The 27478-nt window shown below is 56.6% G+C and overlaps 1 protein-coding gene across 4 annotated transcripts in view; it reads left to right on the top strand.

Annotated features, from left to right (window-relative positions):
• The window catches only part of RAP1GAP (RAP1 GTPase activating protein), a 65211-nt gene that overhangs the window by 23090 nt on the left and 14643 nt on the right, over positions 1–27478 (top strand). For 3 of the 4 annotated variants that reach the window (XR_009516895.1, XR_009516892.1, XM_059996268.1), the window contains 8 exons: positions 13448–13541; positions 19917–19952; positions 20969–21016; positions 22270–22308; positions 22795–22980; positions 26181–26284; positions 26525–26603; positions 26978–27031. Coding sequence is in view for 1 of the 4 variants with exons in the window: in XM_059996268.1 (XP_059852251.1) it covers positions 19935–19952; positions 20969–21016; positions 22270–22308; positions 22795–22980; positions 26181–26284; positions 26525–26603; positions 26978–27031 (528 nt within the window). In the remaining 3 variants the exon portion in view is untranslated. Of the gene's footprint in view, positions 1–13447; positions 13542–17265; positions 17398–19916; positions 19953–20968; positions 21017–22269; positions 22309–22794; positions 22981–26180; positions 26285–26524; positions 26604–26977; positions 27032–27478 lie in introns of those variants that run through there. The other variant, XR_009516889.2, reaches the window with a different exon arrangement.

Genomic DNA, 27478 nt, shown 5'->3' with positions numbered 1-27478 from the left:
TCAAGAAAAAGGGAGGCAGAGATGGTCCTGGAGGGCACTTGCAGCTCTAAGTTTCCCAGTCTGGTTGGCCCTGCTTGCCTCTACATCCCAGCAACGCTCAGGCTTAGGTCCCTTTGTTTGGGAGGTGCAAAGAAAGATGGGGGTTCTGTTTTCAGGCAGATCTGAGTCCAGATACCAACTTCAGCTTTTCTTACTTGCTGTGTGGCCTTGCCCAAGCTACTTTTGCCTCTCTGAACCTCAGATTGCTCATGACAATAAGAACCAGGCTCCGTACCCCACGGGGGGCTAAGAATGAAATAAGTTCATTGTGTGCACTCAGTGGATGTTTTCCCTCTCCCTGAGCATTTGCATTTTGAGAGAAAAGACACATTAAACCAAAGAGAGACTCATTAAAATTTTAGTGCTAGAATTTTAGGCCCTGTGGAGGTGGCTTATTTGAGAAGTGATTAAGGAGGGGACCTTTCTGATATCCCTAAATCCCATAAAGACTTTCCTCTGCTCAGGGTCTCTCCCAAGACAGTCATTCCTTCATTTAGCAAATTAATTCAACAAATATTTAATGTGGGAATGCCCTCCAAGGGCCAACCAAACCCCATGCTGGACACTGGGGACATGGCAATGGAGATGACAGACAAGGCCACTCCCCTCGTGGAGTTCAAGGGCAGGGGGGAGAATAAGGAAAGAGAGCGCTCTAAGGGGGGGGGGGGTGATACGTGTTGATGGGGCAGATGTGGGGAGTTCTGAGAGCTCAGAGAAGGACTCCTCTCCCCTACCTGGGAATCAGGGGAGGCTTCCTGGAGGAGGTGACCCAGAAGCTGAAACTCACAAAACAAGTTGAAATGGGCCAAGTGGCAGAGTGTCTGTGCGTGTGTGGTGTGGGAGAGAGGGCCAGTGCCAAGAGAGTGTTCCAAGAAGAGGAGGTGGCAGGTCAGCAACATGGAGGAGAAAAGCATTTGGTGGCACTTGCTGGGCACAGGACGGAACTGGACCTGGCAACAGACAGTGGGAGAGGCAGCCACCAGCTCATGTCCCTGTTAGCCCCACTGGGACTTCCTGTGGGTGCCCTAGAGGGTCTGAACCCCCAAGCCACGATGGGGCAGAGGCCTGCCGGGGCTGCCTGTCACCCACTGTAAGATGGGCACTCCCCACTGTAAGGGCTGCCCTGCTCTGTGCTGTCAGACTGGGGCTGTGTACAATGGAGGATAACTTCTCTGGGTCTTATAAATTGAAGACCATAAAAGCACCTACCCTGAAGATTGTTGTGGGGATTAAGTGAGAAATGTATGCCAAGGTCCAAAACCAAAGTGATGCCAGCGATCGTGGTCCCTGCCGTGTCATCCTTACAAGCTGGTCCTTGCAGTGGGGGCAGAATCGCTCAGTGTGTGGACTCTGCCCTCTGGAAGTTCACTGCCTGCCGGGAGGCAAGACCTGCCCACACTTGAGCATGCTCCCAGCCATGGGCACTGACCTTGACACTGGCCCTGAGAATGCTGGCTTTGCAGCCAGCCAGGTCTGCACTGAGTCCTGGCTGGGTGACCTTGGGCAGTACCTCCCTGGCTGAGCCATGGTTTCTTCCTTTGTGCAGCGGGGTTATTAGTTGTCACCACCTCAGGGTGAGAGGAGTGAGGAGGTGCTTTTAAAGGTCCAGCGCAGCCTAACAGTGCAGCTCTTTCAGACCATGGGAAGCCCCGGTAACCTGCAGAAACAGCACTCTCACTCTCTGAGGCTCATTTTCCTATCTATAAAATGGGAAGGTTAGCTACAAAACACTGTCGTGCTGGGGTTCTAGTGGAGTCTGATAGTCCCTAATCTTGACCTGGTCTGACTGATTGCTGTGTGACCCTGGGCTAGAGACTTAACCTCTCTGAACCTCAGTTTCCACACCTATAAACAGGGACAATATTCACCTCACAGGATCCTTTCAAGGATTCGTTAGCCATTTGCTTGTTGTTTTTTTGCAAATAAATTTGTTTATTTTATTTATTTATTTTTGGCTACATTGGGTCTTTGTTGCTGCCCGCAGGCTTTCTCTAGTTGCGGTGAGCGGGGGCTACTCTTCGTTGTGGTGCGCAGGCTTCTCGTTGCGGTGGCTTCTCTTGTTGCGGAGCACGGGCTCTAGGCACGCAGGCTTCAGTAGTTGTGACATGCAGGCTCAGTAGTTGTGGCTCGCAGGCTCTAGCGCGCAGGCTCAGTAGTTGTGGCGCATGGGCCTAGTTGCTCCACGGCATGTGGGATCTTCCCAGACCAGGGCTCGAATCCTTGTCCCCTGCCTTGGCAGGCAGATTCTTAACCACTGCGCCACCAGGGAAGTCCCTCGTTAGCCATTTGTTCATTCAACAAATACTTATCAAGTCCCTGCCACGTGTCGTCTAAGAATTGGGGATACAGCGGCGAACCTGAGGTGCCTGGTGTGTGGCCTCATACAGGTCACCTTCCAATGCAGGAGACAGATGCAAAACGAGCTAATGGGCAAATAAGGTGAATTCACGTGGGTAGTGGGTAGTGCGTGACAGGGTGGCTGGGGAGGGGATACCTTTTGCTAAGGGTATCGGGGAGGGCCTCTCAAGGCCTGAATGGGAAGGAACTGACTGTGGGAAGTGTGATCCAAGCAGAGGGCGGAGTATGTGTAAAGGCCTTGGGGCGGGAACAAGATTCCTTCCCTTCCCCAAATCTGGAACATTCCAGATCATCTCCTGACAGCATGTGGAAGGTGGCTGAGTAGGCAGGGGTGTTGGAGGCCCATCCTCTCTCAGAAGAACTGCTGCTCACGAGGCAGGCCTGGGGGAGGGGGGTGGGCACTGTGGGCAGGCATGCAAGACCAGGCTTGGGTTGGGCCTCCCGTGAGATGGGGCGTGTGGCAGAAGGCGGAGCCTCTGAGCCCGCAGGGGTGGGGCCGACTGCAGGGGTGGGGCCGACTGCAGGGCACAGGCAGGAGGCCAGCCTGGCGACCACCTGGCTGATCCCCCTGCCCAGAAGTATTCTGGGGTCTGGTGCAGAGACCCGGGGCCTATTTCAGGAGGAGTTTGGGGGAGGGGAGCAAAGGAACCTTGGCTGGCTTTCTCTCTCTCTGCAGCCAACCTGGGCCTGAGTACCAGTCATAGCGTGCTCCGGCGTTTCCCAGATCTGGCCCACCCACGGGCCAGAGGTTCTTTGAGATGCCCCCTATACACACGCACATTTTCCCTGTGCACACTCCTAGACTTGACTCTTGTCCAGGCAGCTTCGTCACGAGCATACAGCTGTATACACATTCACTCGTGTAGCATATCATAATCGGGCAGCGACTGTGTGCCAGGCCCCCAAACAGGTCGGGTCCACACTGCAGAAGCCCCGTGATCTGATAATCACACTGTGACAAGTGCAAACCCGGGACAGGCTTCTGGGAAAGCTGGTCAGGGTAGGGGCAACCTGACCCAGTCTGAGGAGGGGGCTCCAGAAAGACTGTATAAGAGTGTAGCATGGGGCTTCCCTGGTGGCACAGTGGTTGAGAGTCTGCCTGCCGATGCAGGGTACACGGGTTTGAGCCCTGGTCTGGGAAGATCCCACATGCCGCGGAGCAACTAGGCCCGTGAGCCACAACTACTGAGCCTGCGCGTCTGGAGCCTGTGCTCCGCAGCCGCGATAGTGAGAGGCCCGCGCATCGCGATGAAGAGTGGCCCCCGCTTGCCGCAACTAGAGAAAGCCCTCGCACAGAAACGAGGACCCAACACAGCCAAAGATAAATAAATAAATAAAAATTAAAAATGAATATCTGCTTATTAAAAAAAAAAGAGTGTAGCATGTAGGTGTGATGGGGGATGACGGGGGAGGGTGGAACAGGTGGAGGGTACGGTGTGTGCAAAGGCTGGGAGGTGGGACACGCTCAGGGCCTCGTGGGCCACGTGAGGCAGTCGAATCTCCATCCTGCACGTGGCGGGAAGCCACGGGGGGGCTTTTAGGCAGGTGGATGACGTGATAGACACAAACATGCTCACCTACAAACCCACGCACGCCCCAGACACGAGCGTGTTTTCTCCCACCCACACTTCACGTTCCTGCCAGGCCTCCCACCTACATCCTCACCCACGGAGTTGCACACACCCTGTCGCACCAGCAGGCAGCACTGCAGAAAACCCCGTGCCGGCTCCCAGCAAAAGTGTCAGACACTCACCCCAGCTGCTTGCTGATTTTGTGGAGCAGCGCCCTCTGATCCAGCCCTTTGCACACTCCACATTTGCACAGATGTGCACGTGCCCCCTCCCAACCACCCCCACAGCGTGCAGGATCATAACCCTCCCCTGCACATGGAAGGTGGCTCCTAGCTTGGGCAGTACTTTCATACGCGTTATCTCACTGAATTCTCCCAGCAGCCCTGCGTGGAGGAATTATCAACACCGTTTTACAGCTGAGGAAACTGAGGCTCAGAGAGGTGAAGTGACTCTCCCCAGGCCACACAGCTAGAGCTTGGCCAAGTCAGGATTTGAACTCAAGTCCATCTGGCTTCTAGATCTGTCCATTGGTCCAGCCAGACTCAGGAGCACGCATCTGTGTTCCTCTCCTCTCCAGGCTTTCACTGAGAAGGCGGCAAGGAACTTAAAACGCCAGTTTCTTCCAGAAACACGTTGATCAACTTGGAAAGTTATTTAGAGCCCCAGTGCAAGCCCATCTGCCTGGCGACCTTGAGGCCTTGGGGGGGTGGTTCCAGGGGTGGGGCTGGGCACCTGCCAGCCTGCTAGCCTGGGGCAGCTCGGGGCTGGGACCTGACACCAGGAGCAGAGGCTTCATTTATTTGCATTTGCAAATGAGGCAGACAGCCTTGTCTCCGCACAGGCTGACCGTGGCTGGCCTGGCTCCCAGGACCTGACAGCTGAGGTCCCAGGGTATAGCCCCGAGCCCAGCAGCCTGGATTGCTTCTCTCCTGCCTTCTCTCCTCCCTGCCCCTCAGAGCAGAGTGCCTTGTGTAGGAGAAAGAGCGTGGGCTTCAGAGTCAGCCAGAACGAGGGTTACAGCCCAGCTCTCTCACTGCTGCTGGGGGACCTTGGCCATGTTGTTTAACCTCCCTCTGTGTCAGCTTCTCCTTGGAATACGGAGTGAAGAGTATCTCTTTCTTAAGATGATTGAGGAAAGTAAAGGAGTCAGGTACTCAGCTGACTCAAAGGACTCAGTTGTTTTAATCTTTCTTTTTTTTTTTTTCTAATGACAAAAATAATCAGTGCTCGTTGTAAAAATCCAAACAATACAGAGAAATATATCCTGTAGAAGGCAGAAGTTCCTAGTGGTCCTGTTGCCCAGAGATAACCCATGTGAACTTTTACATGTAATTTTAAATTTTTACAAGTGAGATTTTTTGGGGGGCAGCCTGTTTTTTTTCACTTAACAGTATACCTCAAATTCCCTTTTCCGTCAGGACTAGAAACCTCCTTTGTCACCACTGCATGGTCTTCCCTGGTTTGCACATGCCTTGTGTATTTAACCAGCTTCCAGGTTTCAGCTATGGCAAACCCTGCTGCAGTGAATGTCCTCTGTTCATATATTTTTGTGCTTTTTTGTAAGTATTTCTGGGGGATAAATGCCTAGAAGTGGAGTTGCTGGGCCAAAGAGTGTGCACATTTTCATCCTTAATGGGTGTGGCAAGCAAACCGGCAGAGAAGTAGCAGCAATCCATGTGTCACGGGAGACCCAGGAAAGTCCATCTCCTCGAAAGAATGGGAATTTATCCACTGCCTCTGCCTTTGACCACAGACCCTGGAGTCAAGAGGAATCGATTCCACATGTGGGAGGTGCCTGGCAGGTCATCTAGTGAACCCCCATGCTCCCATTATTCTCCCTGTTCCCATACTTTGGCATCTCCCCCTTCATCCCTTCCTGCCTTTGCTTGACGGGGAGCTCAGTACCTTACACGGCTCTATTCATCACATTATTTCTCATGTTGGACTCTGGTCTACCTTCTCACGACTTTCACCCAGGAGACCTGCCTCAGTCCTCAGCAGCCTACAGAGGAAAGAAAAAAAGAATAGAGAAGGGAAGGCCAGGAAATGCTCATGGTTAATATTTACATACTTTACATGTATGAACTCATTTAATCCTCACGACAACCCTTGGAGGCAGACACAGTTGTTACCCCCAAATTATAGATGAGGAAACTGAGGCTCAGAGAGGTTAAGTAACTTGCCCAAGTCCCACAGCTGTTAAGTGGCAGAGCTAGGATATAAACCCAGGCAGTCTGGCTCCAGGGCCCACACCTCTGATGTTATGCTGTCTCTCCGGCAGGAGCTTGTAATTTATTGAACAACACCTACGGTATTCTCAGCTTCTGCTCACCAGTGGCCTGGAACCCATGAGGGAGCAAACCCACTGGCTAGGAGGAAGACGGATGGATTTAACAAGGCCTCAGCACTGCAGGGTTTAGCATCTGAGCAGTGAGGCCACAGAGCAGCAGGCACAGCTAGAGAACAGTCCGGGCAGTGTCACTGGGCTTTGCTTTGAGGTGGGTGAGGCCTGGCTCTGATGCCAACGCCCAGCACCATTGTCTGGCCCAGAGCGGGCGTCAGGACGTGTGTCCTGAATGAGTGACTAAGCACAGGAATGAAGGGCACATGGGGGAGTGGGTGGGTGATGGAGTGAGTGAGCGAAGGAATGCATGGAGTTCAGCAAGGGAGACCCCCTGGGCGACAGAGGCTGGGAAAGAACGGGAAGGTTAAGGAGGGAGGCGGGGCGTGGGTGGCGCTAAGACTGAGCAGCCGATGGGTGCTGGGAAGGCCCCTGCGCACGAGCTCCGGCCACCCTTTCCCTGGGTGCTAAGGGCGGTGGCCTGTGCCGGCCCACTGGTAAGTTGTCCTGTGCCCACGTGGGCAAGGGCTACAGCCGCTGGGTTTGGGCTTCGGGTGTGATACCATGGGCGAGTCATCAGCTCTGTCCCAGCTTCACTTTCCTTCTGTGTAGAATGGAGGTAACGAACGTTACCTGCCTTCGGTTCCTTGTGAGGCTGTAGGGAGGGTCTAGAGCAAAGGAAGTGTGTAAACTGTAAAGTGCCAGGCGGGATAAGCGGATGTTGTCATTAGGGAGCAGGAAGGCCCCGAGGCTCGGTCACCTCAGCGTCACTCCTCCCTCCTGCCCCCGGTGCAGGGAGGGGTCAGTCCCCGGGGAGGAGGAGGGTCAGGCTTAGGCTGCTGCAGGCCTTGGGCCACCTGGGCAGGGGAGGCACTGGCGGGCAGCTGGCAGATGGGAGGCCCGGCTCCCAGGTGCTGTGCCCCGGGTGGGGGCCAGTCCCATGACCTCCTCTCGGGGCTGCCAACCTGTTGTTTGCTCAGGAGGCCGCTGCCTGGCGCAGCTCTGGGATCCGGTTGTCTCGGCGCTCAGCCAGCTCAGGGTGAGGGTGCGGTGCCCCGAGCCCCCTTCCTGCTCCCCTCTGCCCTGCCTGGTGCCTGAGATCCTCTCCTCCCGCCCCCAGGGGGGCCCTGCCAGCTCTGCAGCTGGGCGGCTGCGAGATCCCGGCTCATCTTGCAACCTAGCTGAGCCTCTGCTTCCTTATCTCTGAAATGGTGTGAGGATGACAGCAGCCTCAGTCAGAGCTGTTGTGAGGATTACAGGACACCACAGCGCTTGGCTCGCCCCCCCCACCGCCCCCTTGTCTCCTGTGCCCTCAACACTCCCTCTTGAGTCCTGGCTGAGGTCAAAGGTGCCTGGGGAAAGGAGAGCCAGGAGCAGCCATGCCTGTGTCCCCGACGCCCCTACTCTCGCCGCCCCTCCCCATGGGCCCCCAGAGGGGGCCCAGGCCTAGCTTCAGAAACTTGCTCACCGGCTGCCCCTGGCCACCTTCCCTGGCACCTTGGCAAGGCCAGGGGCAAGCGGTGCCGGATGGTTGAGCTCCGGAGACAATGGGCTTCTGTGGCCCCTGGGGGGAGGGGGCAGTTCCAGGGTGGCCTGTAGCCCTGGTTTCAGGAGATTAGAGTCCCCTCAGACCTGACCCCGCGGCTGGGGGGCACGGGCAGCCTCCCAAGCCCATCCAGAGGGCCCTCTCTCAGGGGACTGAAGGTTCACAGGAGTGACCTTCGGGGCGGGACCCCTTCTCACTTTGAGGTCTGTGCCCTTTCCCCATCCCCCGGCCCCAACGTGAATCACCAGTTTGGTAGAACCGGTTGATCTCATGAAGACCAGGGAGATTCAAGGGACCCTGAGCTCTGGTGACCAGTGCTGGGCTGGCCTGGACCCCTTAGGCCCCGGTCCTGGGCTAGCCCCCGACAAATCCTTCTCAGCCTTATGTTCGTTGGTTGGCTGAGCCCCTCTTCTGCCCTCCCAACACCCCCCAGGACTGGATTCCCAACTTGTGTGTGTGCCATCCAGCACCTGCCCGGCTACCCTGCTCCCCGTCACAGGACTCCTGCCTTGGTGGTCATGTGTCACCTGCTCTGGCCACCAGAGTTTCACCTGTTTCAATTGCATTTTAAAGCATGAATGGTTTACACGGGAGAAAAGAAGGAAAAAGGAGCTCCCAGCAAAGGGCAAAGCCTGTGCAGAGGCTCAGCAGTGGGAAACAGCGCGTTTGGAAAGCTGCCTGCAGCCCAGCCAGGTTAGGGCAGGAAGCGGCGGGTGGGGGCGGGGGGATGAGGCTGGGAGACTCAGCAGGGGTCAGACCCACCTGGGGGCCTCCGTTCAGGGCAGCTCTCTCTGAATGGCCAAAGGGCCAAGTCCTACTCACAGGATAGCTCAGCCACCCCTCTGGTGCCCTGAAAGGGTGGGTTCTCTGGGAGAGCGGCTAATAATAATAATAATAATGGCAAACACTTCTACTGGGCTTACTTGCTTAGGAGGTGGGTACATTGTCTCTCATTTTGCAGATAAAAGACAGGACCCTCCCACCAACTCTCCAGCTGGTTAACAGGTGGGAAGCAACCCAGGGAGGCATCTGGTCACCTGTGCTCCGTCTTCCCTTTCTCCCCAATCACACCTGGGTCTGACCTGCAGTTTTGCAGAGAGTGGACACCCCCCTGAGAGGCCCCCCACCCCAGCGCAGCATCTGTGGCCCTGGACCGGTGGTGGCCTGGTTCTAGTTCCTAAGCTGCTCCCGCCTTGCTGGGTAACTTCAAGTTGGTTGTTTAACCTCTCTGAGCCTCAGTTTACCCTTCTGGGAATGGAGGATCCTAGCGACTGCCTTATCTCCCGCTCCAGTTCCGGTGAGACTTCCAGGAGTGAGCAGATAAAGAGGGCTTTTGAAAAGTAGAAAAAGCTGCACTCACGACTCTGCAATTATTACTGTTACCTCAACATGGAGATACGGGAGGGGGAGGAGGTGCAGTGACAGTTGCCAAGTTACCGGGAGCTGTCTGCAGCAGCTTCCGGCCTGGCCCATCTCACTCAGGAGCTGGGCCACTGGGTCCCTCCCCACACACCCCGCCGCACCCTTTCCCTGGAAGAGATGGGCACTCCGAGAGGGAGGGGAGCTAGGGCCAGATGGCTGGTGGCCACACACCTGCAGGGCTGGAAGGTGACCCTGGAATGTGGCTGGCCCAGACTCCAGGTGGGCTCTGGCTTTCTGTGTGACCTTGGGCAAGTCACCTCCTTTCTGGCTGCCGCCTATTCCTGTGTCCAGGTGTCCTGTACCTACAGGCAGGTGTCCAGGCCAGACAGGGCAGCATTGGAGCTGGACCTAGAGAAGATGCTTGGCGGTGGCGGCAGGAACCTGGGGCTGTGATGGGGAGGCCGCTGGGGGCTGGGTTGAGAGTGGCTGTGATGCATGTAGTAGAAGAACCCTGGGCTAGAGTGAAACCCCGGCACTGCCCTTTCCCTGGAGTGACCTTGGGCTTGTCACTTAACCTCTCTCAGCCTCAGTTTTCTTATCTGGAAAAAGGCTGATAATAATCCAAGCTCACAAAACTGCCATGGTGATTGAATGAGACAATGTCTATGTAAACTGTAGAGTGCCGTGCAGATATGACTACAGTCCTGGCCAGGGGAACGGAAAAGTGGGGAGAGTTCCCCATGTCCCAGCTGCTGCGTGTGCAGGAAGAAGGCAACGCATTTTAAGCTGAGCCAGGCCCTAGGGTCAGGAAGGTTTCCAGAGAAATGGGGAGCGGGCAGAGACTTGGGAGGCCCCCGTGTGAACGGAATGATGGAGGTTGGGAGGAGACAAGGGTGGGATAGGAGAGAAAGAGAGATTCAAGTTCATGAGAGGGAGGAAAATAACCAAATAGGGGGAGGTCTGCGGAGACCAGAGGCAGAGGAGAGTGCATGGTGGGCTAGAAAGGTGGGGGAGAGGTGTGTGAGAGGTGAGGAAGGCTAAGACGAGGAAGAGGAGGCATCAGGAGGGGAGGGGGGAGGGAGGGAGACAAGAACCTGAGTTTATTCATTTCTTCAGAAGCCCTGATTGAGCAGCTACTATTTTATAAGAGATAATAGTGTAACATTAGGGCAGCGTCTAGATCCAACGGCTGGAGGTTCAAAGCCTCTGTATTTCACTATCAGCGTGACCTTGGACACCTTGCTTAACCTCTGTGTCTTAGTTCCCTCCTCTGAAACAGAATTAAATGAGGTAATACAAGTGAAGCCATTCGCTCAGGGTCTGCACGCGGTACGTCCTGCATCAGGGTTGGCTGCCCTTGCTGTTGTTACTGTTATTATTATTATTATTTTTTTTTGCGGTTCGCGGGCCTCTCACTGTTGTGGCCTCTCCCGTTGCGGAGCACAGGCTTCGGACGCGCAGGCTCAGCGGCCATGCTCACAGGCCCAGCCGCTTCGTGGCATGTGGGATCTTCCCGGACCGGGACACGAACCCGGTCTGCATCGGCAGGCGGACTCTCAACCACTGTGCCACCAGGGAAGCCCAGTTACTGTTATTATTACGTCCCTGATGTGACGTGCTGGGTCCACAGGGCTAGCTGCCCATGCTCTGAAGTTCAGATCTTTGGCTCTGGAGTGACAAACCTGGGTTCAAATGCCTGCTCTGCCTCGTTAACTGTGCGCCCTTGGGCAAGTTAACATACCTTTCTGAGCCTCAGTTTCCTCATGTGTAAAGCAGGTAGATTTTGAGCACCTGCCTCACTGGGGCGCTGTGAGGATTAAGAAAACTCATGGAAGGCACAGGGAGGCTGTGGCTTTTGTCATTATTGTCCTTCTATCCCTGCAGAGCTGGGATGGATTGGGGCAGGCAGGACCCAGGGCCTCCGATTTCTGCGCTATTCTCATCCTGGAGCCCCTCGCTTCCCCTGCCCCTTAGGGCCTCAGCAATGACCTTTGAGGTGGAGGGGTTGCCTGTGAGGGGCAGACTCTGGACAGCCAGGAACTGGAGAGCTGAGGGCCTTGGGCAGCACTCCAACAGAAGCAAGAGCCCCCTTGTCTTGAGAGACGTACCGAGTCCTGTGCCAACGTGAGCAGTCTTGCATGAGGGGGCACCTGGACACAGGGAAACGGAGACGGGTTCTGGAAGGGGAGCGTGTTGGGGAGCTGCTGCCAGGTTGACCTGCAGTGGCCACAGCCTGAGCCTTGGGGTATGAGAAGGGACAGACAGAAGGACAGCACCCGAATAGCTCAATCATGGGCAAAAACCTCCACTCGGCAGCCAGGGCCACCGAGACAGTGATCGCTGCCATCAAGGGGACCCAGCTTCACCTGGGCTTCAACTCCAGGGCTTCCTGGCCTTTGGACAATCTCCGCTCGCCATGCTGACCTGGCTGTGTCAAGGGCTTGGCTTTAAATTCTGACTCTGTCACCCACTTGCTAGGGGAAGTGGCTTCATCTCTCTGAGCTTTAGTTTCTCCATCTGTGAAAAAGGGGATGAATAATGCCAGCCTCCCAGCACAGTAGTGAAGGTGTAATATGCCTGACACAGTGCCAGGCACATAGTCGGTCTCAAGGGTCCCCATGGCAGCCTCAGTGGAATTTGCCCGGACCATTTCTATGGGCCTCTCTCCACTCCCCCTTCCCCAGTCTCTCCCCGTGTCACTGTACCTTGTAATCTACAGAAACCTGTGTTTAGGCCATTGTTTTGCTCACAGACCTTTAATGCCTTCCCACTGCCAACATTCATTCATGCACTCACTCATCCATTTAACAAATACTTAATGAGACCCTACCATGGGGATTCAGAGTTTACCATGAATGCATGAATACCAGGGAATTCATTGAGTGAATAGCTTCTAGCTGCCCAGGCTCTATGATGAATTTTTTCTGGAAACTGAGGCTGAGAGGGGTGTGTCACTGATTTAAGGTCACACAACAGGTAAGTGCCTGGGAATATCTCCCCTACAACGATGCCACAGGCCTGAAATGTCACTGCTACCATGTCTATCCTCTGGGTCAAGCACTCCCCAGTTCAGGACCCCCTTTTAAGGTGCTGGCCCCCCTGGGAGGTGGAGAGGCAGCTGGTGCCTGCGGCAGGGCTATGGACAGTTCCTCTGAGCTGTTTCTCCCTGAGTAGCTGGGCCCAGGGGAGCCAGCAAGGGGGCTCAGAGCTTCCTCAGCGTCTCCTTCCTGGGCCAGGTTCCCACAGGCCCTTCCCCTCTTGGGGTGTGGCAGTCCCAGCTCCGCCTGACTCAAGCTGGCCGTGGCCTGAATGACTCACCCTCTCAGGACCAGCCTTCGAGGGACTGGGGCGGGGGTGCAGCCACGTCAGGGTGGCCCTAGGTGGTGGGTGGAAGCCAGGACTGCTTGCCCAGCCCTGGGCCACCTGGGTCCCAGGAACCACTGGGCACTTCCTCTCCCTGACCCCAGAATGAGCCTCCTCGGCAGACTTTCTAGGGTAATAGGAGCTGAGTTCACCCTCACCAGACCTGCTTCCTTTCCTCAGGCAAGGCCGTGGGTGTGGGCAAAGAGTCTGGGCTTGGTGTCAGTCAAGCGCCGCTCAGATGCTGCTCTGCTGCTGACCCGCCGTGTGACCTCTGCGTGCCTCTGCGTCCTCATCTGTAAAGTGGGAATGCCAGTGTGGTGATGAGTCTGTGCCCTCAGGCTTGGAAGGAGGGGCTTGGCATGGGACCTGGCACGTAGTCGGCCCAATGAGTGTCCGTTATTGTTATTGTCATTAATAATAGCAATGGCCCAGGTGGCCCTCAGCCTTAAGGCTACTCTGTCCCTAAAGGCTCAGGGAGAGGTGCATAGAGGCTGGGCTACCTTGCTTAGTCCAGAAGTCAGGGCTCAGCCCTCTACAGCAACCCTCACTGCCCCCCTGCCTCAGTCTGCCCATCTTCAGAATGGGCTGTGGACATCCTCTTGGCTGGAGTATGGGTTAGGGAGGCCTAATGGAGAGCTGGAAGTGAGACCCTGTCTACAGCTGTGATCCCTGGGGAAGGAGAGCCTGTTTGGCAGCCCTGCTCAGGAAGCCCTTCCTCTCCTGCCTCCTGGGGAACCCAGGACCCCCTCCTCTGTGAAATCTGTCCCCCTTAATGTCCCCCAACTCTGAGAATGACTCTCCCTCCCAAAGTTCACAAATCTCCCAACTTGGGGCCCTCCCTGACCTCAGACTCTTTTTCTCTTCCAGGAGGAGTGATGGGCAGAACCAGCGCTTCCCTCAGGCACTAGACCTGCCACGAGTGGACTTAGCTCCCTCCCAGACTGCTTCACTCCACCCTAAGGTAAGTGCCCGTCTCCCCACGGCCCCTGGTCTGGAGACCCCCCCACCCCGACCCAGGGCCAAGAGATACCTAGGAATGACTGCTGTGCAGAAGTAAAATGTTTGGGTAGATGCTGCTTGGGGTTTAGCCCCCCACCCCAAGGGTATACAACTCCTCACCCCTGGGTGGGCCTGGTACAGTCTCAGAAGTTGAACCAGGGTCTGTAGCACTGTTGGGGGCAAAACAACGGGGAATAAACTGGCCAAACAGCTATTCTTCCTCATATTCGTTATCAACATCACCATCAGTTTCCTCATCTGTAAATCAGGTATAATGATAATACCCCACTTCACAGGGCTACTGTGAGAGGTCGCCCTGTGAAGTGGGGTAAAGTGTGAAAAGTGATGATAAAACACTCTGTGCACAATATCTGGCACAGAGTAAGAGTCCTATAAATGAGGCTATTCTTGTTGTTATCATCAAAATCAAATGTTTGCCCAGCACCTGACCTGTGTCAACTTTGTGTTGGGCACTGAGGTGCCAGAAATCAATTTGACACAGACCCTGCCCTCAGGGAGCCATAGTCCAGTTAGGAGATAAATAACTAAACAACTTATACAGGGTGTCAAATACCAGTAATAACCACTAGCATTTATTGAGATTTCCTATGTGCCAGGTGGGTACTTAATGCTTTACGTGCAGTATCTCATTTCATTCTCAAACTCTAACTACTATGTACTTATATTAGTACTCTTATTAGTCCCATTTTGCAGATGAGAAATCGAGGCTCAGAGAGGTTAGGTTACTTGCTCAAAGACACACAGGTAGGATGTGATGGGTCTAGGACCAGAACTCATGTTATCTGACCAGAGTGCCTAGTCTGGTGGCATCTCTAATGCAGAGGGTAATAAGCTCTCACTTTCGTAGTACACTCTTCAGTTTCTAAAGCACGTCCACAGATATCATGCCTCTTGGTCCTTCCATCAAACCTTGGTGGTAGGCATTCTCCAGATGAGGATCCAGATGCTCAGAGAGGGGAAGTGGTTTTCCCAAGGTCACACAGCCGGGAAATAGTAGAGGCAGGATCTGCCAAGCTCCTTTCCCAGTGCTCTGACCTGGAACAAGGGCCATATACTTCTTCTAGGCCAGGAGGGCACATGTCCAAGGAATGGTGTACTTTTGGATCACCACCTCCAAGGGGGTCCAAGTGCAGCGGGTCCTAGGGATCGTATCAAGGGGTTCTTGAGATCCTCTCCTGTTGTCTGTGCCTGGGCGACAGCCCAAGACTGGGCCATGTGGATCCTGGGACCTGGCAGGTAGGGAGCGACTCCATGGCAGCTGGGCTCAGAAGTGAGTCTCCCAGTCCCTCTCCCCGTAAGCATCCAGTAGGAGGCCTGGGTTCACTTCCCCTTCCTGGGCCTCAGTGTTCCTGTTGGAAAAATGAGGGTTAGAAGAGCCCATCTCCCTGAGTCCTGCCTGCTTGGCCAGCCTGGGGCTGGCCTTCTCAGATTAGCTCTGAGCTACCTCCCCTCTGCCCAGTTTGGCTAGAAGCCTCCATTTGTGCCAATACAGCCCAGCCAGCTGCGGGCTCCAAACTGCCCCATCCCAACAGCCCGCCCCCACCCCAGAATCAAGACACAGTCTGTACATCGTACTCCTTTGACAGCAAAGGAAACCAGGGCCCAGAGAGACAGGGTCCCCAGCACACCAGTGGTGGGGCTGAGGGGTCCCAGGTCTGTGACACATTCTCCACTCCCCCTCCCCCAGCTCTGCACACGTTTATAATGTTGATGGTGGAGCCAGTGTGAGGGGCAGTTGACCTCCCTGTGCCAGTGGGCACATCCCTGCCCCTCTGTGGGCCTCAGTTCTGATCTGTGATATAGAGGTGGCAGTTTCTCTTCTACCCACCTTGCCAGCTTGCAGTTGGGGGATGACTGTGAAAGTAATTTTGGAAAGTTCACATTAGGAAGCTGAACTATTATCAGCATCATTACGTTCCCAGGGCAGGACAGAACACCCAGAAAGGACATCCCCCTCTCACTGGGAAGCCGCATTTGTATAGACACTGAGCTATCCAAGGCCCTCCTACCCTGCCCTGCTGTAGGATTTTTTCTGCTTGAGGATTTAGAAATCTGCACACACGTACATACACAGCCTACCCACACCTACATACATGGGTGCATTCACATGTCTGCAGCTGTATTCAGAGACTCGCACATGTACGCATGCATGTATATACAGATGTACAAACACACAAATATGCACACCCAGGATGTCCCCATCTGATCTCAGTCACACACATCTACACAGCTGCATGCACACATGTGCACACCCTCCACTCCTGGCACACAGATGTCTCCGGTGATGCGAGCAGCTCTTTCCTCCTCCCAGTGTGGGAATGAATGTTTCTCTGGCTGCATTTCGATGGGTGCCCGGAAGCGCTCAGGCCTGGAAGTGCCTGCGTGAATCAATATTTGCTGCTGTTAATTATTAAAAACAAAGCTACACTGTGTCTGGAATACACATCTCCAGAGTTCCCACCGGCTTCCTGGGCTCCAGCTTGACTCAGGGCCAGGTCTGGGGGAAAGGAAGGTGCGGTGCTTTCCTTCCAGGAGGCCTTGGCCCTGGAGATGGAGAGTGGTGGGTAGCTGCCAACAGCTCCTTCAGGAAGCTGAAGAGAGGTTGGGTACTGAGCTGGTGGGCAGCCCTGCCCCGCAGGGTCTGAAGCAGCTGGTGTTGACTTGGCCACAGCTCAGGAAGCTATTGCTGCTTTCCCAGCATCTGTCTGGGGAGGGGATGCTGAGGCCCTGCCCCCCACTGTTCAGTGGCAGACACAGTGCAGGATCAGCTGGAAGGGCTTTCAGAGGCCTTATATTTTACAGATGGGGAACCTGAGGCCTACAGAGGTGGCAGGGACTCACTCAGGTCTACTCAGCTAGTTGTAGCAAGGCCAGAGCTAGAACCTACATATGCTTAAGTCTTCTCCATGTGTGGGTCCTTGGCAGGCCCTGTTCCCTCCCTCTCCCAGGATCAGGGGCAGTTAGGGACAGGTATGGGCATGGGGCCTGGGGAAGGGAGGGTACAGGTCAGCCACTGGCAGGCATTAGAGGGGGGTGGAGGTGAGGAGGTGGGAGGGGAGAGAGCTCCAAGCCTTTCCCTGGATTCCTAGTTCTGCCTTTTCCAAGATGTGTGATCTTCAGCATGATATTTTATCTCTTGGAATCAGTTTTCTCTTCTGTAAAATGAGGATGACACTCGTACCTCTTGAGTTGTGGGGTGAGGATAAGACTTGCAAAGGGTCCAACATTAAGTAGATGCTCAAGAAAAGCCCTCTGTCTCCAAGGTAACCGCCCCCAACCCCTGCCACTTCCTCCCCGACTTCAAAGCCCAGCCCAAGAAGCCCATCCCTGAGGCCCTAAGGCGTGGTACCCAGAGTTTGGGAAGGTAGAGGACGCACGCTATGGGTGCGCTGAAGAGCCTCGGGGCCCAAGGGCCCGCGCCGAAAGCTCCCAACGCGCTAGCAAGAGCGCGCAGGCGCAGTGTCCGGGGCGGGGCCTCCTGTGTCCCCGCCCCGGATCCCCGAAGCCCCGCCCCGGTCCCCGCGCTGCCCGTACCTGGCGCCCCGCCCCCTCAGGGCCCGGCAGCCCGGCGAGCCCAGCGCAGGCAGCGCGCCGCGGGAGCCCGAAGCCGGGAGCGCGGAGCTCGGCGCTGCGGGGCCCGGGCCGGGGCTCGCGCGGGCCGGAGCCGGCTGGGTCAGCTAAAGCGCTGCCGGGGTGGGGGCCGGGGCCGGGCCGAGCTCAGGATGGCGCAGCCGCGGCCCCTGGAGCCCCCGGGCTGTCCTCGGAGGGGATCACTGCCCTCTGGGGCCGGCTGGCAGGTGAGGACCAGGGCGAAGGCGGCCTGGCCGAGGGGGTCTGCGGGAGACGGATCAGCCCAACTTCTTCGGAGCCCGGCAGGCTCTGCCCCAGTCAGGGCGGGTGTGCGAGGCTCCGTCATGGAGGGTGTGTTAGCTTTTGGGCTGACACACGGCCATCGAGGCCACAGGGCACACCCCTGCCCTGGGGTCCCAGGCCTTGAGCTCTTTCTGCAGCTGCCTACGGAACAGAGTGCTCGTGGTTGCACTGTGGCTCTGGGCTGCGGGGGCACTCTGTGTGTGTGTGGATGTGTGTGTGCGTGTGTGTGGATGTGTGTGTGTGGGCGCTAGCCTTGGGACCACTTCATCCATCCCCTTCCCCCTTTAGGAAGGGTCTGAATGTCACAGTGTAACTTTGCTTGGTGCCCTGGGGCACTTCACTCACAGCCTTCCATGTGTCAGAACGTCTGATGCACTAATGAGGCTGTATCTGTGGGTATCACTTGTTGCTGTGTGTGCGCTCTGGGTGACAGTACCATGTGTCAGTGTTTATGTGGCTGTGACTCCCAGTGCGTTGTTTCTGGCCATGTAAGGCCATGTTACCCTGAGTGGGGTATTCTGGGGGACACCAGTGCACCTGTATCACTGGTGCTGGGACTGTGCTGGGCTGAGGTTATGTGGCTCACCCAGGCACAGATGCTGATGTTGCTGCTGTGCAAGGTGTTGGCTGACAGGTGTGTTTGTCTACCTGGACTGCAGATGTGTGTCTATGGTCTCTGCTCTAATTGCCTGTGAAATTGTCTTCCAAGCTCAGAAGTGTTGGGTGTGGCCACAGGGGCCATGGGTCACCATCTCCTGTGGACTCCTGTCGTGCATTTTACAGGGTGGGTTTTGCCTCTGTCGACAGGCCTCACAGTGTGCAAATGGGGTGTCTGTGTCTTGTGATCTTTAACAGACAGCTCTGTGTAGCGTGTGTGTGTGTGTGTGTGTGTGTGTGTGTGTGTGTGTGTGTGTGTGTGGTTCAGACCAATGCCCCTCATCCTTGGCGATTAACCACTTCCATAGTTGCTGCATGCTTTTTCTTTTTCTCAAAACTCATTTAATGTTATGGGATCAAGTCTGTCACGTCTGTTATACAGGGAGTGTGACTGATGGGGAAGGATGAACTTGTGCATGGCAGTGGGGCTCTGTGGCTCAGTTTCCATGAACATACCTGCCTGTGTCTGCGAGTGCATGTTATTTTGTCTCTCGGCACGTGGATGTGAGAGTAGTTTTGTGGCGTTCGTGTAGCTTCGTGTGCAATTGCTGGTGCAGCTGCGCAGATCTGCATAGGGGTGGGTTTGCATTTGTGTGTGCGGCTCTTACGCGACATAGACCTGTAAGTGTGTGAGGGAATGTGCTGTTGTGTGACGTAGGACACTGACACGTGTATTTGTATGTTAGCGTGTAGCTGTAAGAATTGATGTGCACAGACCCGGTGGGTTTCTGCGTGTGGGTTTCTGTGTGTTTGCTTTCTTTGGTACAGTGAGACTGTGTTTAAATATTGGTGTGCAGGCCTGTGTGTGTTTGAGCAAGAGAGAAAGAGAGAGAGAGGGAGTGTGTGTTTCCTGGTGTACAACCCCACAGCACATGTGTGTGTGAGCTCAGGCAGTGCCCCCACTGGACAGCAGGAGCTGACTGAACTGAGGACTTGGAGGTGCTGGGGGAGGGGCGCTCTCCTAGAGACTCTGGGGGCTTCCCAGGCCCAGCCCCCAGCTCCGCCAGCCGGCAAGGATGCCGCCTTCCAGGAAGGCTCGTAGGGAGTTGGCGCTGGAGAGGCTGAAGCTGCCAAGCACAGCTGGCAGATGCCCGGATTAACCCTGTGTGTGCCCGGGCTAGCCTCAGGAGAGGCTGGCTGGAGTGTGAGGAGGGAGGAGCGAGGAGGGGGAATGTGTGGACTCAGACACAGGTATTGGGCCAATGGGACATCCCAGCATTCTCTCCCCCAACAGACGCCCAGCCCACACTGCTTGGGGGGGAGGATGGGGCCCTCCTTCCAGAGGTGAGTGGAACCACAGACTCTCCTGAGGATCCCAGCTGGGCTCGTCTCTGGAGTTGGGACCTGGGGCTCTTCTGAGGGGTCCGTGGGCCGATCCGGGCACTGCCAGTCTTGCAGTGACGTGGGGGAGGTGTGTCTCTCCCCAAAGGTCAAGACCTTCTTTGTCTGAGGCAGCAGCCTCCTCCTTTGGGGAAGGGGACTGAGTGGGGTGGGCTGCCTGGGGAGGGTGCTGGACTCTGGGCAGACTTCTCCGGGCAGTTGGTCAAACTCTGCCAGTCAGTGGCACAGAGCCCCATCCTATGATGTCCCTTCCACTCCCTCTTGCTGCTTGGACAGGTCCATGATATTTGGTCCCTTCCACTCCCTCTTGCTGCTTGGACAGGTCCACGGTGTTTGGTCAGAGTTGGGGCACCAGGAGGGCTGGGGCAGGTGGAGACTCCTCGGAGACTTGCAGGATCAGCTGGGCTACCCCGGTGCTGACCTGCTCTCTCCATCTCTGTTGCAGAACACAGATCTGTTTGAGATGATTGAAAAGATGCAGGTGAGGTGGGCTCTGGAGCCCGTTCTGGGGAGCCACAGAGGGGGCTGGACTGGGGGCGGGGGGCCCTTGCTGTGTCTGCAGCCCTACATCTCTCTGAGGACGGGCCGGGAGCTCTCGCAGACCGTGCCAGGAGGAGATGTTGGCAGTGTGCTGTCCAGAGCCCTTTGTCTGGGGATGGGGACTGATAGTGCCCAACTGCCTGACTGACCCAGGGCGCAGGCCCCACTTGCGTCTCTCCAGCTCCCATCCCTGTGTAGGTTGCTGGGGTCAGTGCCTCAACCCACCCTGCATACACATACCATCCCCCATCTCCCAAGAGGCATCACAGGCTCTGCAGGACCCTGTGTGGAATGGGGGGAGGGACAGATGCCAGGGCACAGGGCAACCAGAGGCTGGGCTGCAGGTCCGGGGAGGTGTTAAGGAACCGGGCAGCCCCCGCCCCCTCTGCCTGACCCCTGGCCATCCTCCACTCCCCAGCCCTGGTCTTCCAGGCCCTCGTCTGTGTTTTTCGCTTGGGTGTGTGTTAGGAGGCGGCCGGGGGACTTGAACCAACCTCAGGAGCTTTCCTGATATCAGGTCACCCTCCAAACCCCGTCTCCTGCCATCTTCCTGTTTCCCTGCCTCTCTTAGTCTTTCCATCTCCACCTCTCCCCCTCCTTCTCTCCCTCCCCCTCTCTCTCCCCCTCTCCCTCTTCCTTTCTCTCTCCCTCTCCCTCTTGCTCTCAACAACACGTATCTGTGTAGAAGCAGCGGCCTCCCTCCCCAGCTCACACACAAGCGTGCACGCTGGCCCTGCCCCCACTCCCAGCAGTGACCAGAGCCCCGAGCCCTCCCTGCTGCTGCCAGCCTCCCGCAGCCCCCGTTCCCTCCAGGAGGGCCAGCCCTGCAGAGGCCTGAGTAACCCGGCAGCCAGCGCCCTGCCCTGGGAGCACCTCCACAGCACCATCTACCTGGAAGGGGTGCTGCTTCCAGCAGCAGGGAAGGGGGTGACGGGATGTGCTGCCTTCTCTTTGCAGGGAAGCAGGATGGATGAACAGCGATGCTCCTTCCCACCACCCCTCAAAGTAGGTCTGAATCTGGAACCACTCCACCCTTCTGGGGGCCTTTGGCTTCCTGAGCAGTGCTCTCCAAAGGGCTTGGGGATGGGAGGGGACGGGAAGGGGGAGGCAGACTCCCTCTCTAGGGGTGGGGGAAGTGCTGCCCCAGCCGAGCAGCCAGCCCAGGAGAATCTGCGCCCCCCTTTCGTGAAGTAGCCCTACTGCGGGTTGGTGCTGGGGCCAAGGGGGAAGCAGGGTATACCCAGCCCCTCCCCTCGAGGAGGCTAAGGTGTGGAGAACCCCTCCCTGCCTGTAGGCCTTCATTCCAGCTCCTCCTCACCCCATCTGCACCACTGTAAACTCACCCTGCCTCTCCAGGCTTCCCCATCGCAAAATCGAAGCCCCATCCCTCACGATAGCCTGCCGTAAAAGGTTTTCCTTGAAGCCACTTGTGATCAGCAGTGGCAGAAAGACTCGTACCCAGGACCCAGGAAGCTTACGCTCCCCCTCTCCGTGTAGCTCCTGCCTGGGACGGCTGAGGGGGAGGGGGAGAGACGGAGAGATGGGGAGGGGTAGCCTCGTTACCCGCCAGCCTTCATGAAGAGACTAACAGGAAGCTGGGGACCAAAGGAGGCGTGAGGAGGCTCTTTAGACTCAGGATTTTCTTGGGGTGGGAGCTGCAGAGCCCCTCCAGGTAGGTACACGGTACCATGGTTGGTAATTTGGGACCCCAATCATCCCAGAATATCAGTGGCTGGGCTTAGGGGAGTGGACCCAGGGCTACAGGGATGAGGGTTAAAGTGGGGCTCATGGGCACAAGGCTGATGCTTTGTCTGGAACAGGGCTTCTCAGAGTGTGGTCCTCAGGCCAGAAGCATCGGCATCACCTGGGAGCTGGTTGGCATATAAATTCTTGGGCTCCACCCAGACGCACTGCACAAGAAACTCCGAGGGTGGGGCAAAGCAATCAGTTTAATGAGCCCTCCAGGCCATTCTGATGCACTGAGAACCACTGGTCCAGAGGTTTCTTCTGGGGATGCAGTGAGCCTCCTTTTCCCCAGGCAGGAGACCCAGAAGAGGCTGCCAGCACTCAGTGAGCTAAGCCTGCCTCAGTCCCTGCCTCGTGGGGTCAGCCCACACGGTATGGGGAGATGAGGAAGCAGCCCCAACCGCAACCCCAGCCCGGGGGTGCTGCCTGAACAGCAGGTGTTCTGGGGAGGCTGGAAGTAAACGGTAAGGACCCCACCCCAGCTGGGCCTCTGCCCTGCTTGTGTTTTGCAGACGGAGGAGGACTACATTCCCTACCCGAGCGTCCACGAGGTAACCGACCGGATCCCACCGAGCCCATCTCCATCCCGAGCCCAGGAGGCACTCCCTCAGGGAGTCTGGACAGCCGGGTCCTCCTCCTTGTCAAGAGCCTGACCACAGGCCTTGCTCTGGGTGTTGGAGACTCAGTTTACAAGCCCAAGACTTCAGAGCCCATGTGAACCCTTAGGCCTCTGAGCCAAATATGCCAGCCTCTCGGCCAACGTCATGCTCTCAGCTTTACCTGTCCCCACACTCCCATCCTTTGAGACTGGGACATGGGGCTCTGTGCATCTGGGTCTGTGCCTGCAGTGGGAGGAGAAGGGCTGGAGCAAGTGCCTTGAAGGAGGTGGATTTGATCCCTGGGACCCACATAGGCTCTGGGCTGTCCCCTAGTACTCCTTAGCCATGGCAGAAGTGGCTCCAGGTCTGAAATGGGGGGTGTCTTGGGGCCCCCAGTGGCGTGCAGTGTGGGTGGCTCTCAGCTGTGTCCTCCTTCAGGTCCTGGGGCGAGAAGGGCCCTTCCCCCTCATCCTGCTGCCCCAGTTTGGGGGCTACTGGATTGAAGGCACCAATCACGAAATCACCAGCATCCCGGAGACAGAGCCGCTGCAGTCACCCACGGCCAAGGTGAAGCTGGAATGCAACCCCACCGCCCGCATCTACCGCAAGCACTTTCTTGGCAAGGTGTGTGGCCGGCTGGTGTTGGGGGGCTGGGCTGGCTGGGGAGTGGGTCACAGCCCAACCCTGGGGGACGCTGGGCCTGGGAGGGAGCGGAACCGTGGGCTGGGCTGGCTGTCTGTTGCAGAGTCCAGGGAGCATGCGTAGTGGATTCACTCATTCAGGCAACAAACATTTATTGCAAAAGGCAGTGTTATGGCATAGTGGTTAACAGAGACTCTACCAGGGCTTGAATCCTGGCTCTGTCACTACATGGGACATCAGGCAAGTCACTTACCCTCTCTGTGCCTCTGTTTCTTTCTTTCTTTCTTTTTTTTAAGATGGGGAGACTGTTTTTTTGTTTTTAATACATTTATTTATTTTATTTACTTTTGGCTGCGTTGGGTCTTCGCTGCTGCGTGTGGGCTTTCTCTAGTTGCAGCAAGCGGAGGCTGCTCTTCGTTGCGATGCACGGGCTTCTCATTGCGGTGGCTTCTCTCATGGAGCATGGGCTCTAGGTGCATGGACTTCAGTAGTTGTGGCACGTGGGCTCAGTAGTTGTGGCTCGTGAGCTCTAGAGCGCAGGCTCAGTAGTTGTGGCACACGGGCTTAGTTGCTCTGTGGCATGTGGGATCTTCCCGGACCAGGGCTCGAACCCGTGTCCCCTGCATTGGCACGCAGATTCTTAACCACTGCGCCACCAGGGAAGCCCCTGCCTCTGGTTCTTCATCTGTAAAAACGGAGATGGTGATGATACCCACCTCATGCCTTTAATGCGACGATGTTTGTGAGGCATTTAGAATGGTGTCCGGCCCAAAGTGTCTGGCACAAAGGGCTCAGTCAGGGTGAACAAATAATGAGCACCAGCTGTGTGCCTGGTCCTGTTCTGGGCACCAGGTATACAGCAGCAAACAAAACAGCCCCAGGCCCTGCCCTCAGGCAGCTTGAGGTGGGGAAGACAGTAATTCCATGGTGTGACCTGGATTGGTACAACCCCTGCCCCACCACCTGCCCCAGAGCCGGGACCCTGCCCAGTAACGACCTGTCCTCGTGTCACCCGATGACAACGGCATTCCAGGCAGGAGCTATTGGGCGAGGCTGTGGGAGCTGGAGGGGAGGTCACACGCTGGGACCTTGTAGGTGCCACGTTCCATGCCGAGTGCGGTCTCTGTGTCAGTTTACAAACGAGGTGGTGGCATGTAGTGTGGGCTCTGGAGTCTCATGGCCTGGGGACGCCTATTGACTCTTCTGTTTATTGATGGTGTGACCTCGGGCAAGTTAGTTAACCTTCCTGAGCCTGTTTCCTCGTCTGTAGAAATGAGGATGATAAAGGCATCGAGAACCATGTTTGGCACATAGTAAGTGCTCAGTAAACGTTAGATGTTATTATTACATCTTCATAATTACTCTGTGAGATCAGGAGCGTCCTAATTTTTACAGAAAAGGAAACTGAGGCTCAGAGAGATAAAACGACTTGGTTAAGTTCACACAGTTACTGAGCTAGGAACTGGACATAGCTCTGGCTGACCTTCCATTAAGACACACTAAGGGAGGGGTCACGTTTCTAGTGTATGTGCGTGCACTCGTGGGTGCTGGGAGGAGGGGTGACTCCTTGGGGTGTTGGGAAGCTGTGTGGGCTCAGTCTGGGCCCAGGGCATTAGCCTGATGCTGGTGGGTATTGGTGCTAAGGTGGGGGGACAGGTTGACTGAGACTAAACCAGCAGGCCCAGATGCAGGAGCCATTGCCTGGGGACAAACTCAGAACAGGGCAGGGGATTCCACCTGTGGGTGGAGAGAGAACTGCATCCCCGGAACCCACTGTCCAGAGGCTCTTAATTGGGTCTGGCAGGTGGTGGGGCCTGGGGGACTATGTGGGCCTAGCATATAGTTGGTGCACAGAAAAGTTTGCTGAAGAAGTGGTGAGTGATAGAATGAAGGTGGTGCCTTGGGCACTGGAGGATTGGAAGAGGCACAGGTTGGGGGGTCTTAGAGGAGGCATGATGGCCAGGGTCAGGCTGGCAGCACAGAGAGGAGGGGCCCCAGGGGCTGGCAGAGAGGCCGGGCCATTCCCGGCTCCAGGTGGGGTGCTGGGGAAGCAGTGGGCCGTGTTCTGCCAGAGGGAGGAAGTTAGGGTGACTTTGGCATTGACCCACTGGGACCCTGAGCCCACTCTCCTTGGGCTTCTCTGGGCCCAGCCAGGGGGGTCTGGGGAAACTCCGCACCCCGAGGACTTCGGTGCAGACCTCCTTGCCAAGTGCCTGCCACTCCCTCTGCACAGATAGTGCCAAGCCTTTGGGGGTTTCCGTCACTCTGCCCCAGGTCCCCGCGGACTGCCCCTGAGCTCTGGATTTGTGGCGCACGTCCCCCGGCCCCTACATCTTTTTCCTCCCATCCTTTGAGCACAGCTGTTTGTATTTAAACAGGGCTTCCTTCTACGATGACTCCTGGGGTGGGTGTGGCTGAGGAGCCGGGCTGGCAGGGGAGCCCAGGGCCAGGCGGGGTGAAATCTTCTGGCACTTCCGGCTCTTGGCTCTGGGGCTTCCCACCTGGAGGTACCAGACTGCCAGCTCCTCTCTGGGGGCGCCATCCCTGCTGCAGTTCCCCTGGGCCCTCGGGAGCATTTCTTCCCCACCCTGTGTCTTCCCCAGGTGAGGCAGGAGGGCAGGAACCGGCTCGGTCAGCCGGCCAGTGTGTTCATGAGATGTTTCATTTCCTGATTCTCATGGGCCCTGGCTTCAGGGGCCACAGAGCAATCAGTTAAACAATCAGTCAGTTGACATATTTTTATTGAGCACCTCCTGTGTGCCCAGCTCTGAGAGGGGCGGGGGCTGGGAGACAGCCATGCAGGTACAGATGTGGTCCTGACTTTGCTGAAGACCCAGAGAGCCAAGGTTACTACAGACGTTCAGAGAACGCCTACTCTGCGCCGGGCACTATCTCTTTCAGTGCCTGCCACCCTCCCACAAGGTAGTGGGCCTCACTGCCATTTGATAGACTAGGAAACTGAGGCACAGAAAGGTGAGGTGACCTTCTCAGGTTACCCAGCTGGCAAGTGGCAGAGCTGGGATTTGAATGCAGGTCTCTCTGAGGCAGACAGTGCTGTTAGCCCGGACACCTGCTGCTTGGTGAAGGACCCCCATCCGGGGGTGAGTTGGCTTTCTCGTCTGGTTTCTGGAAGCCTCAGGCTCAGCCTCCCCCTCTCCCCTGGCCCCTGCCTCCCACCACAGGAGCATTTTAATTACTACTCACTGGACACCGCCCTGGGCCACCTTGTCTTCTCACTCAAGTATGATGTCATCGGGGACCAGGAACACCTGCGTCTGCTGCTCAGGTGAGGGTGGGGTGAGGGGACCTGTGACTCTCAGAACCTGAGAGCCCATCTTATTTTACCCAGAGAGGGCCGGGGATTTGCCTGAGGTTGCCCTGCAAGTTAGTGCCCAAGCCAGGCCTGAGCGCCTCATCACCTCTGGACCTCCCCGGGGTCTGCCCTCTCTGGTCTTACTTGGTGTGGAGGGGCTCCCGTCTCCCTTTCGCGCTGCCTCACCCCTCAGCATGGGTCTTCTCCTCCCAGGGCCAAGTGCCGGACATACCATGACGTCATCCCCATCTCCTGCCTCACTGAGTTCCCCAACGTGGTCCAGATGGCAAAGGTGAGGCCTCTGATCCTTCATGCTGAGCCCCCCGTGGACATCTCAGGTGGGCACAGAGCTGGGCTGCAGCCTCGCCTTTGCACACCCTCATCTTTAGCCCCAGATCCTGGCCTGCCTGCTGTGGCCTGTCTCCAGGGTCCTGCTGCTCACGTGTTCCCGTGATGCCCACCCACGTGCTGGCTGTGTGCTTTGGGCACTCTTTAGAGCACCTTTTGGAGACAGGGGCTCCAGTTCTCTGTACCCCATTCTGAGTGACAGTGGGCCTCCTTCAGCCTTGGTTGTCCCCTCTTTGTCCTCCACTGTCCTCCCCCCAGACCTTGGCCAGGGAGGCCCAGAGGCCCCACCCTCAGGCCCTCCCTTATCTGCTCCCGCAGCTGGTATGTGAAGACGTGAATGTGGATCGATTCTATCCTGTGCTCTACCCCAAGGTATGGCTGGATCTGGGCCCTGCTCACTGGGAGTGGGTAGATAACTAGGGGGCCAAGCATTTATTGGGCACCTGCTGTGTGCAGGGCATTTTTCCTAAGTTCTCTCATTTAAACCTCACAATAACCCTGCAAAGTCCCCAGTTTGTGGAAGAGGAACCAGAGGCCCAGAAAGGGTTGGTGCCTTACCCAAGGATGCACAGCAGATAAGGAAGCCTGCATTTGAACCTAGTGCTGTCCTCCTTGGAGGCGAGCCTTCCTTACCTCTGGAAACTCTCAGTGCCATTCGGGGACCCTTCTAAGGGTAATCTGTGCTCCTGAGCCTAGGCTCCACTGGTCTTGCCTTCTGACCCCAGAGGGGACCTGGGGAGAGAGAATAACACAGGCACCTCCGTAGGTGCCGCCCCACAGACGGCAGCTGCACTTCCGGCTCTGGTGCTGGGTGCTGGG

This window comes from Delphinus delphis, chromosome 1 (genome assembly GCF_949987515.2).
Source record: "Delphinus delphis chromosome 1, mDelDel1.2, whole genome shotgun sequence".
NCBI classification, from domain to species: Eukaryota; Metazoa; Chordata; class Mammalia; order Artiodactyla; family Delphinidae; genus Delphinus; species Delphinus delphis.
This window is presented reverse-complemented; position numbering and strand designations above follow the sequence as displayed.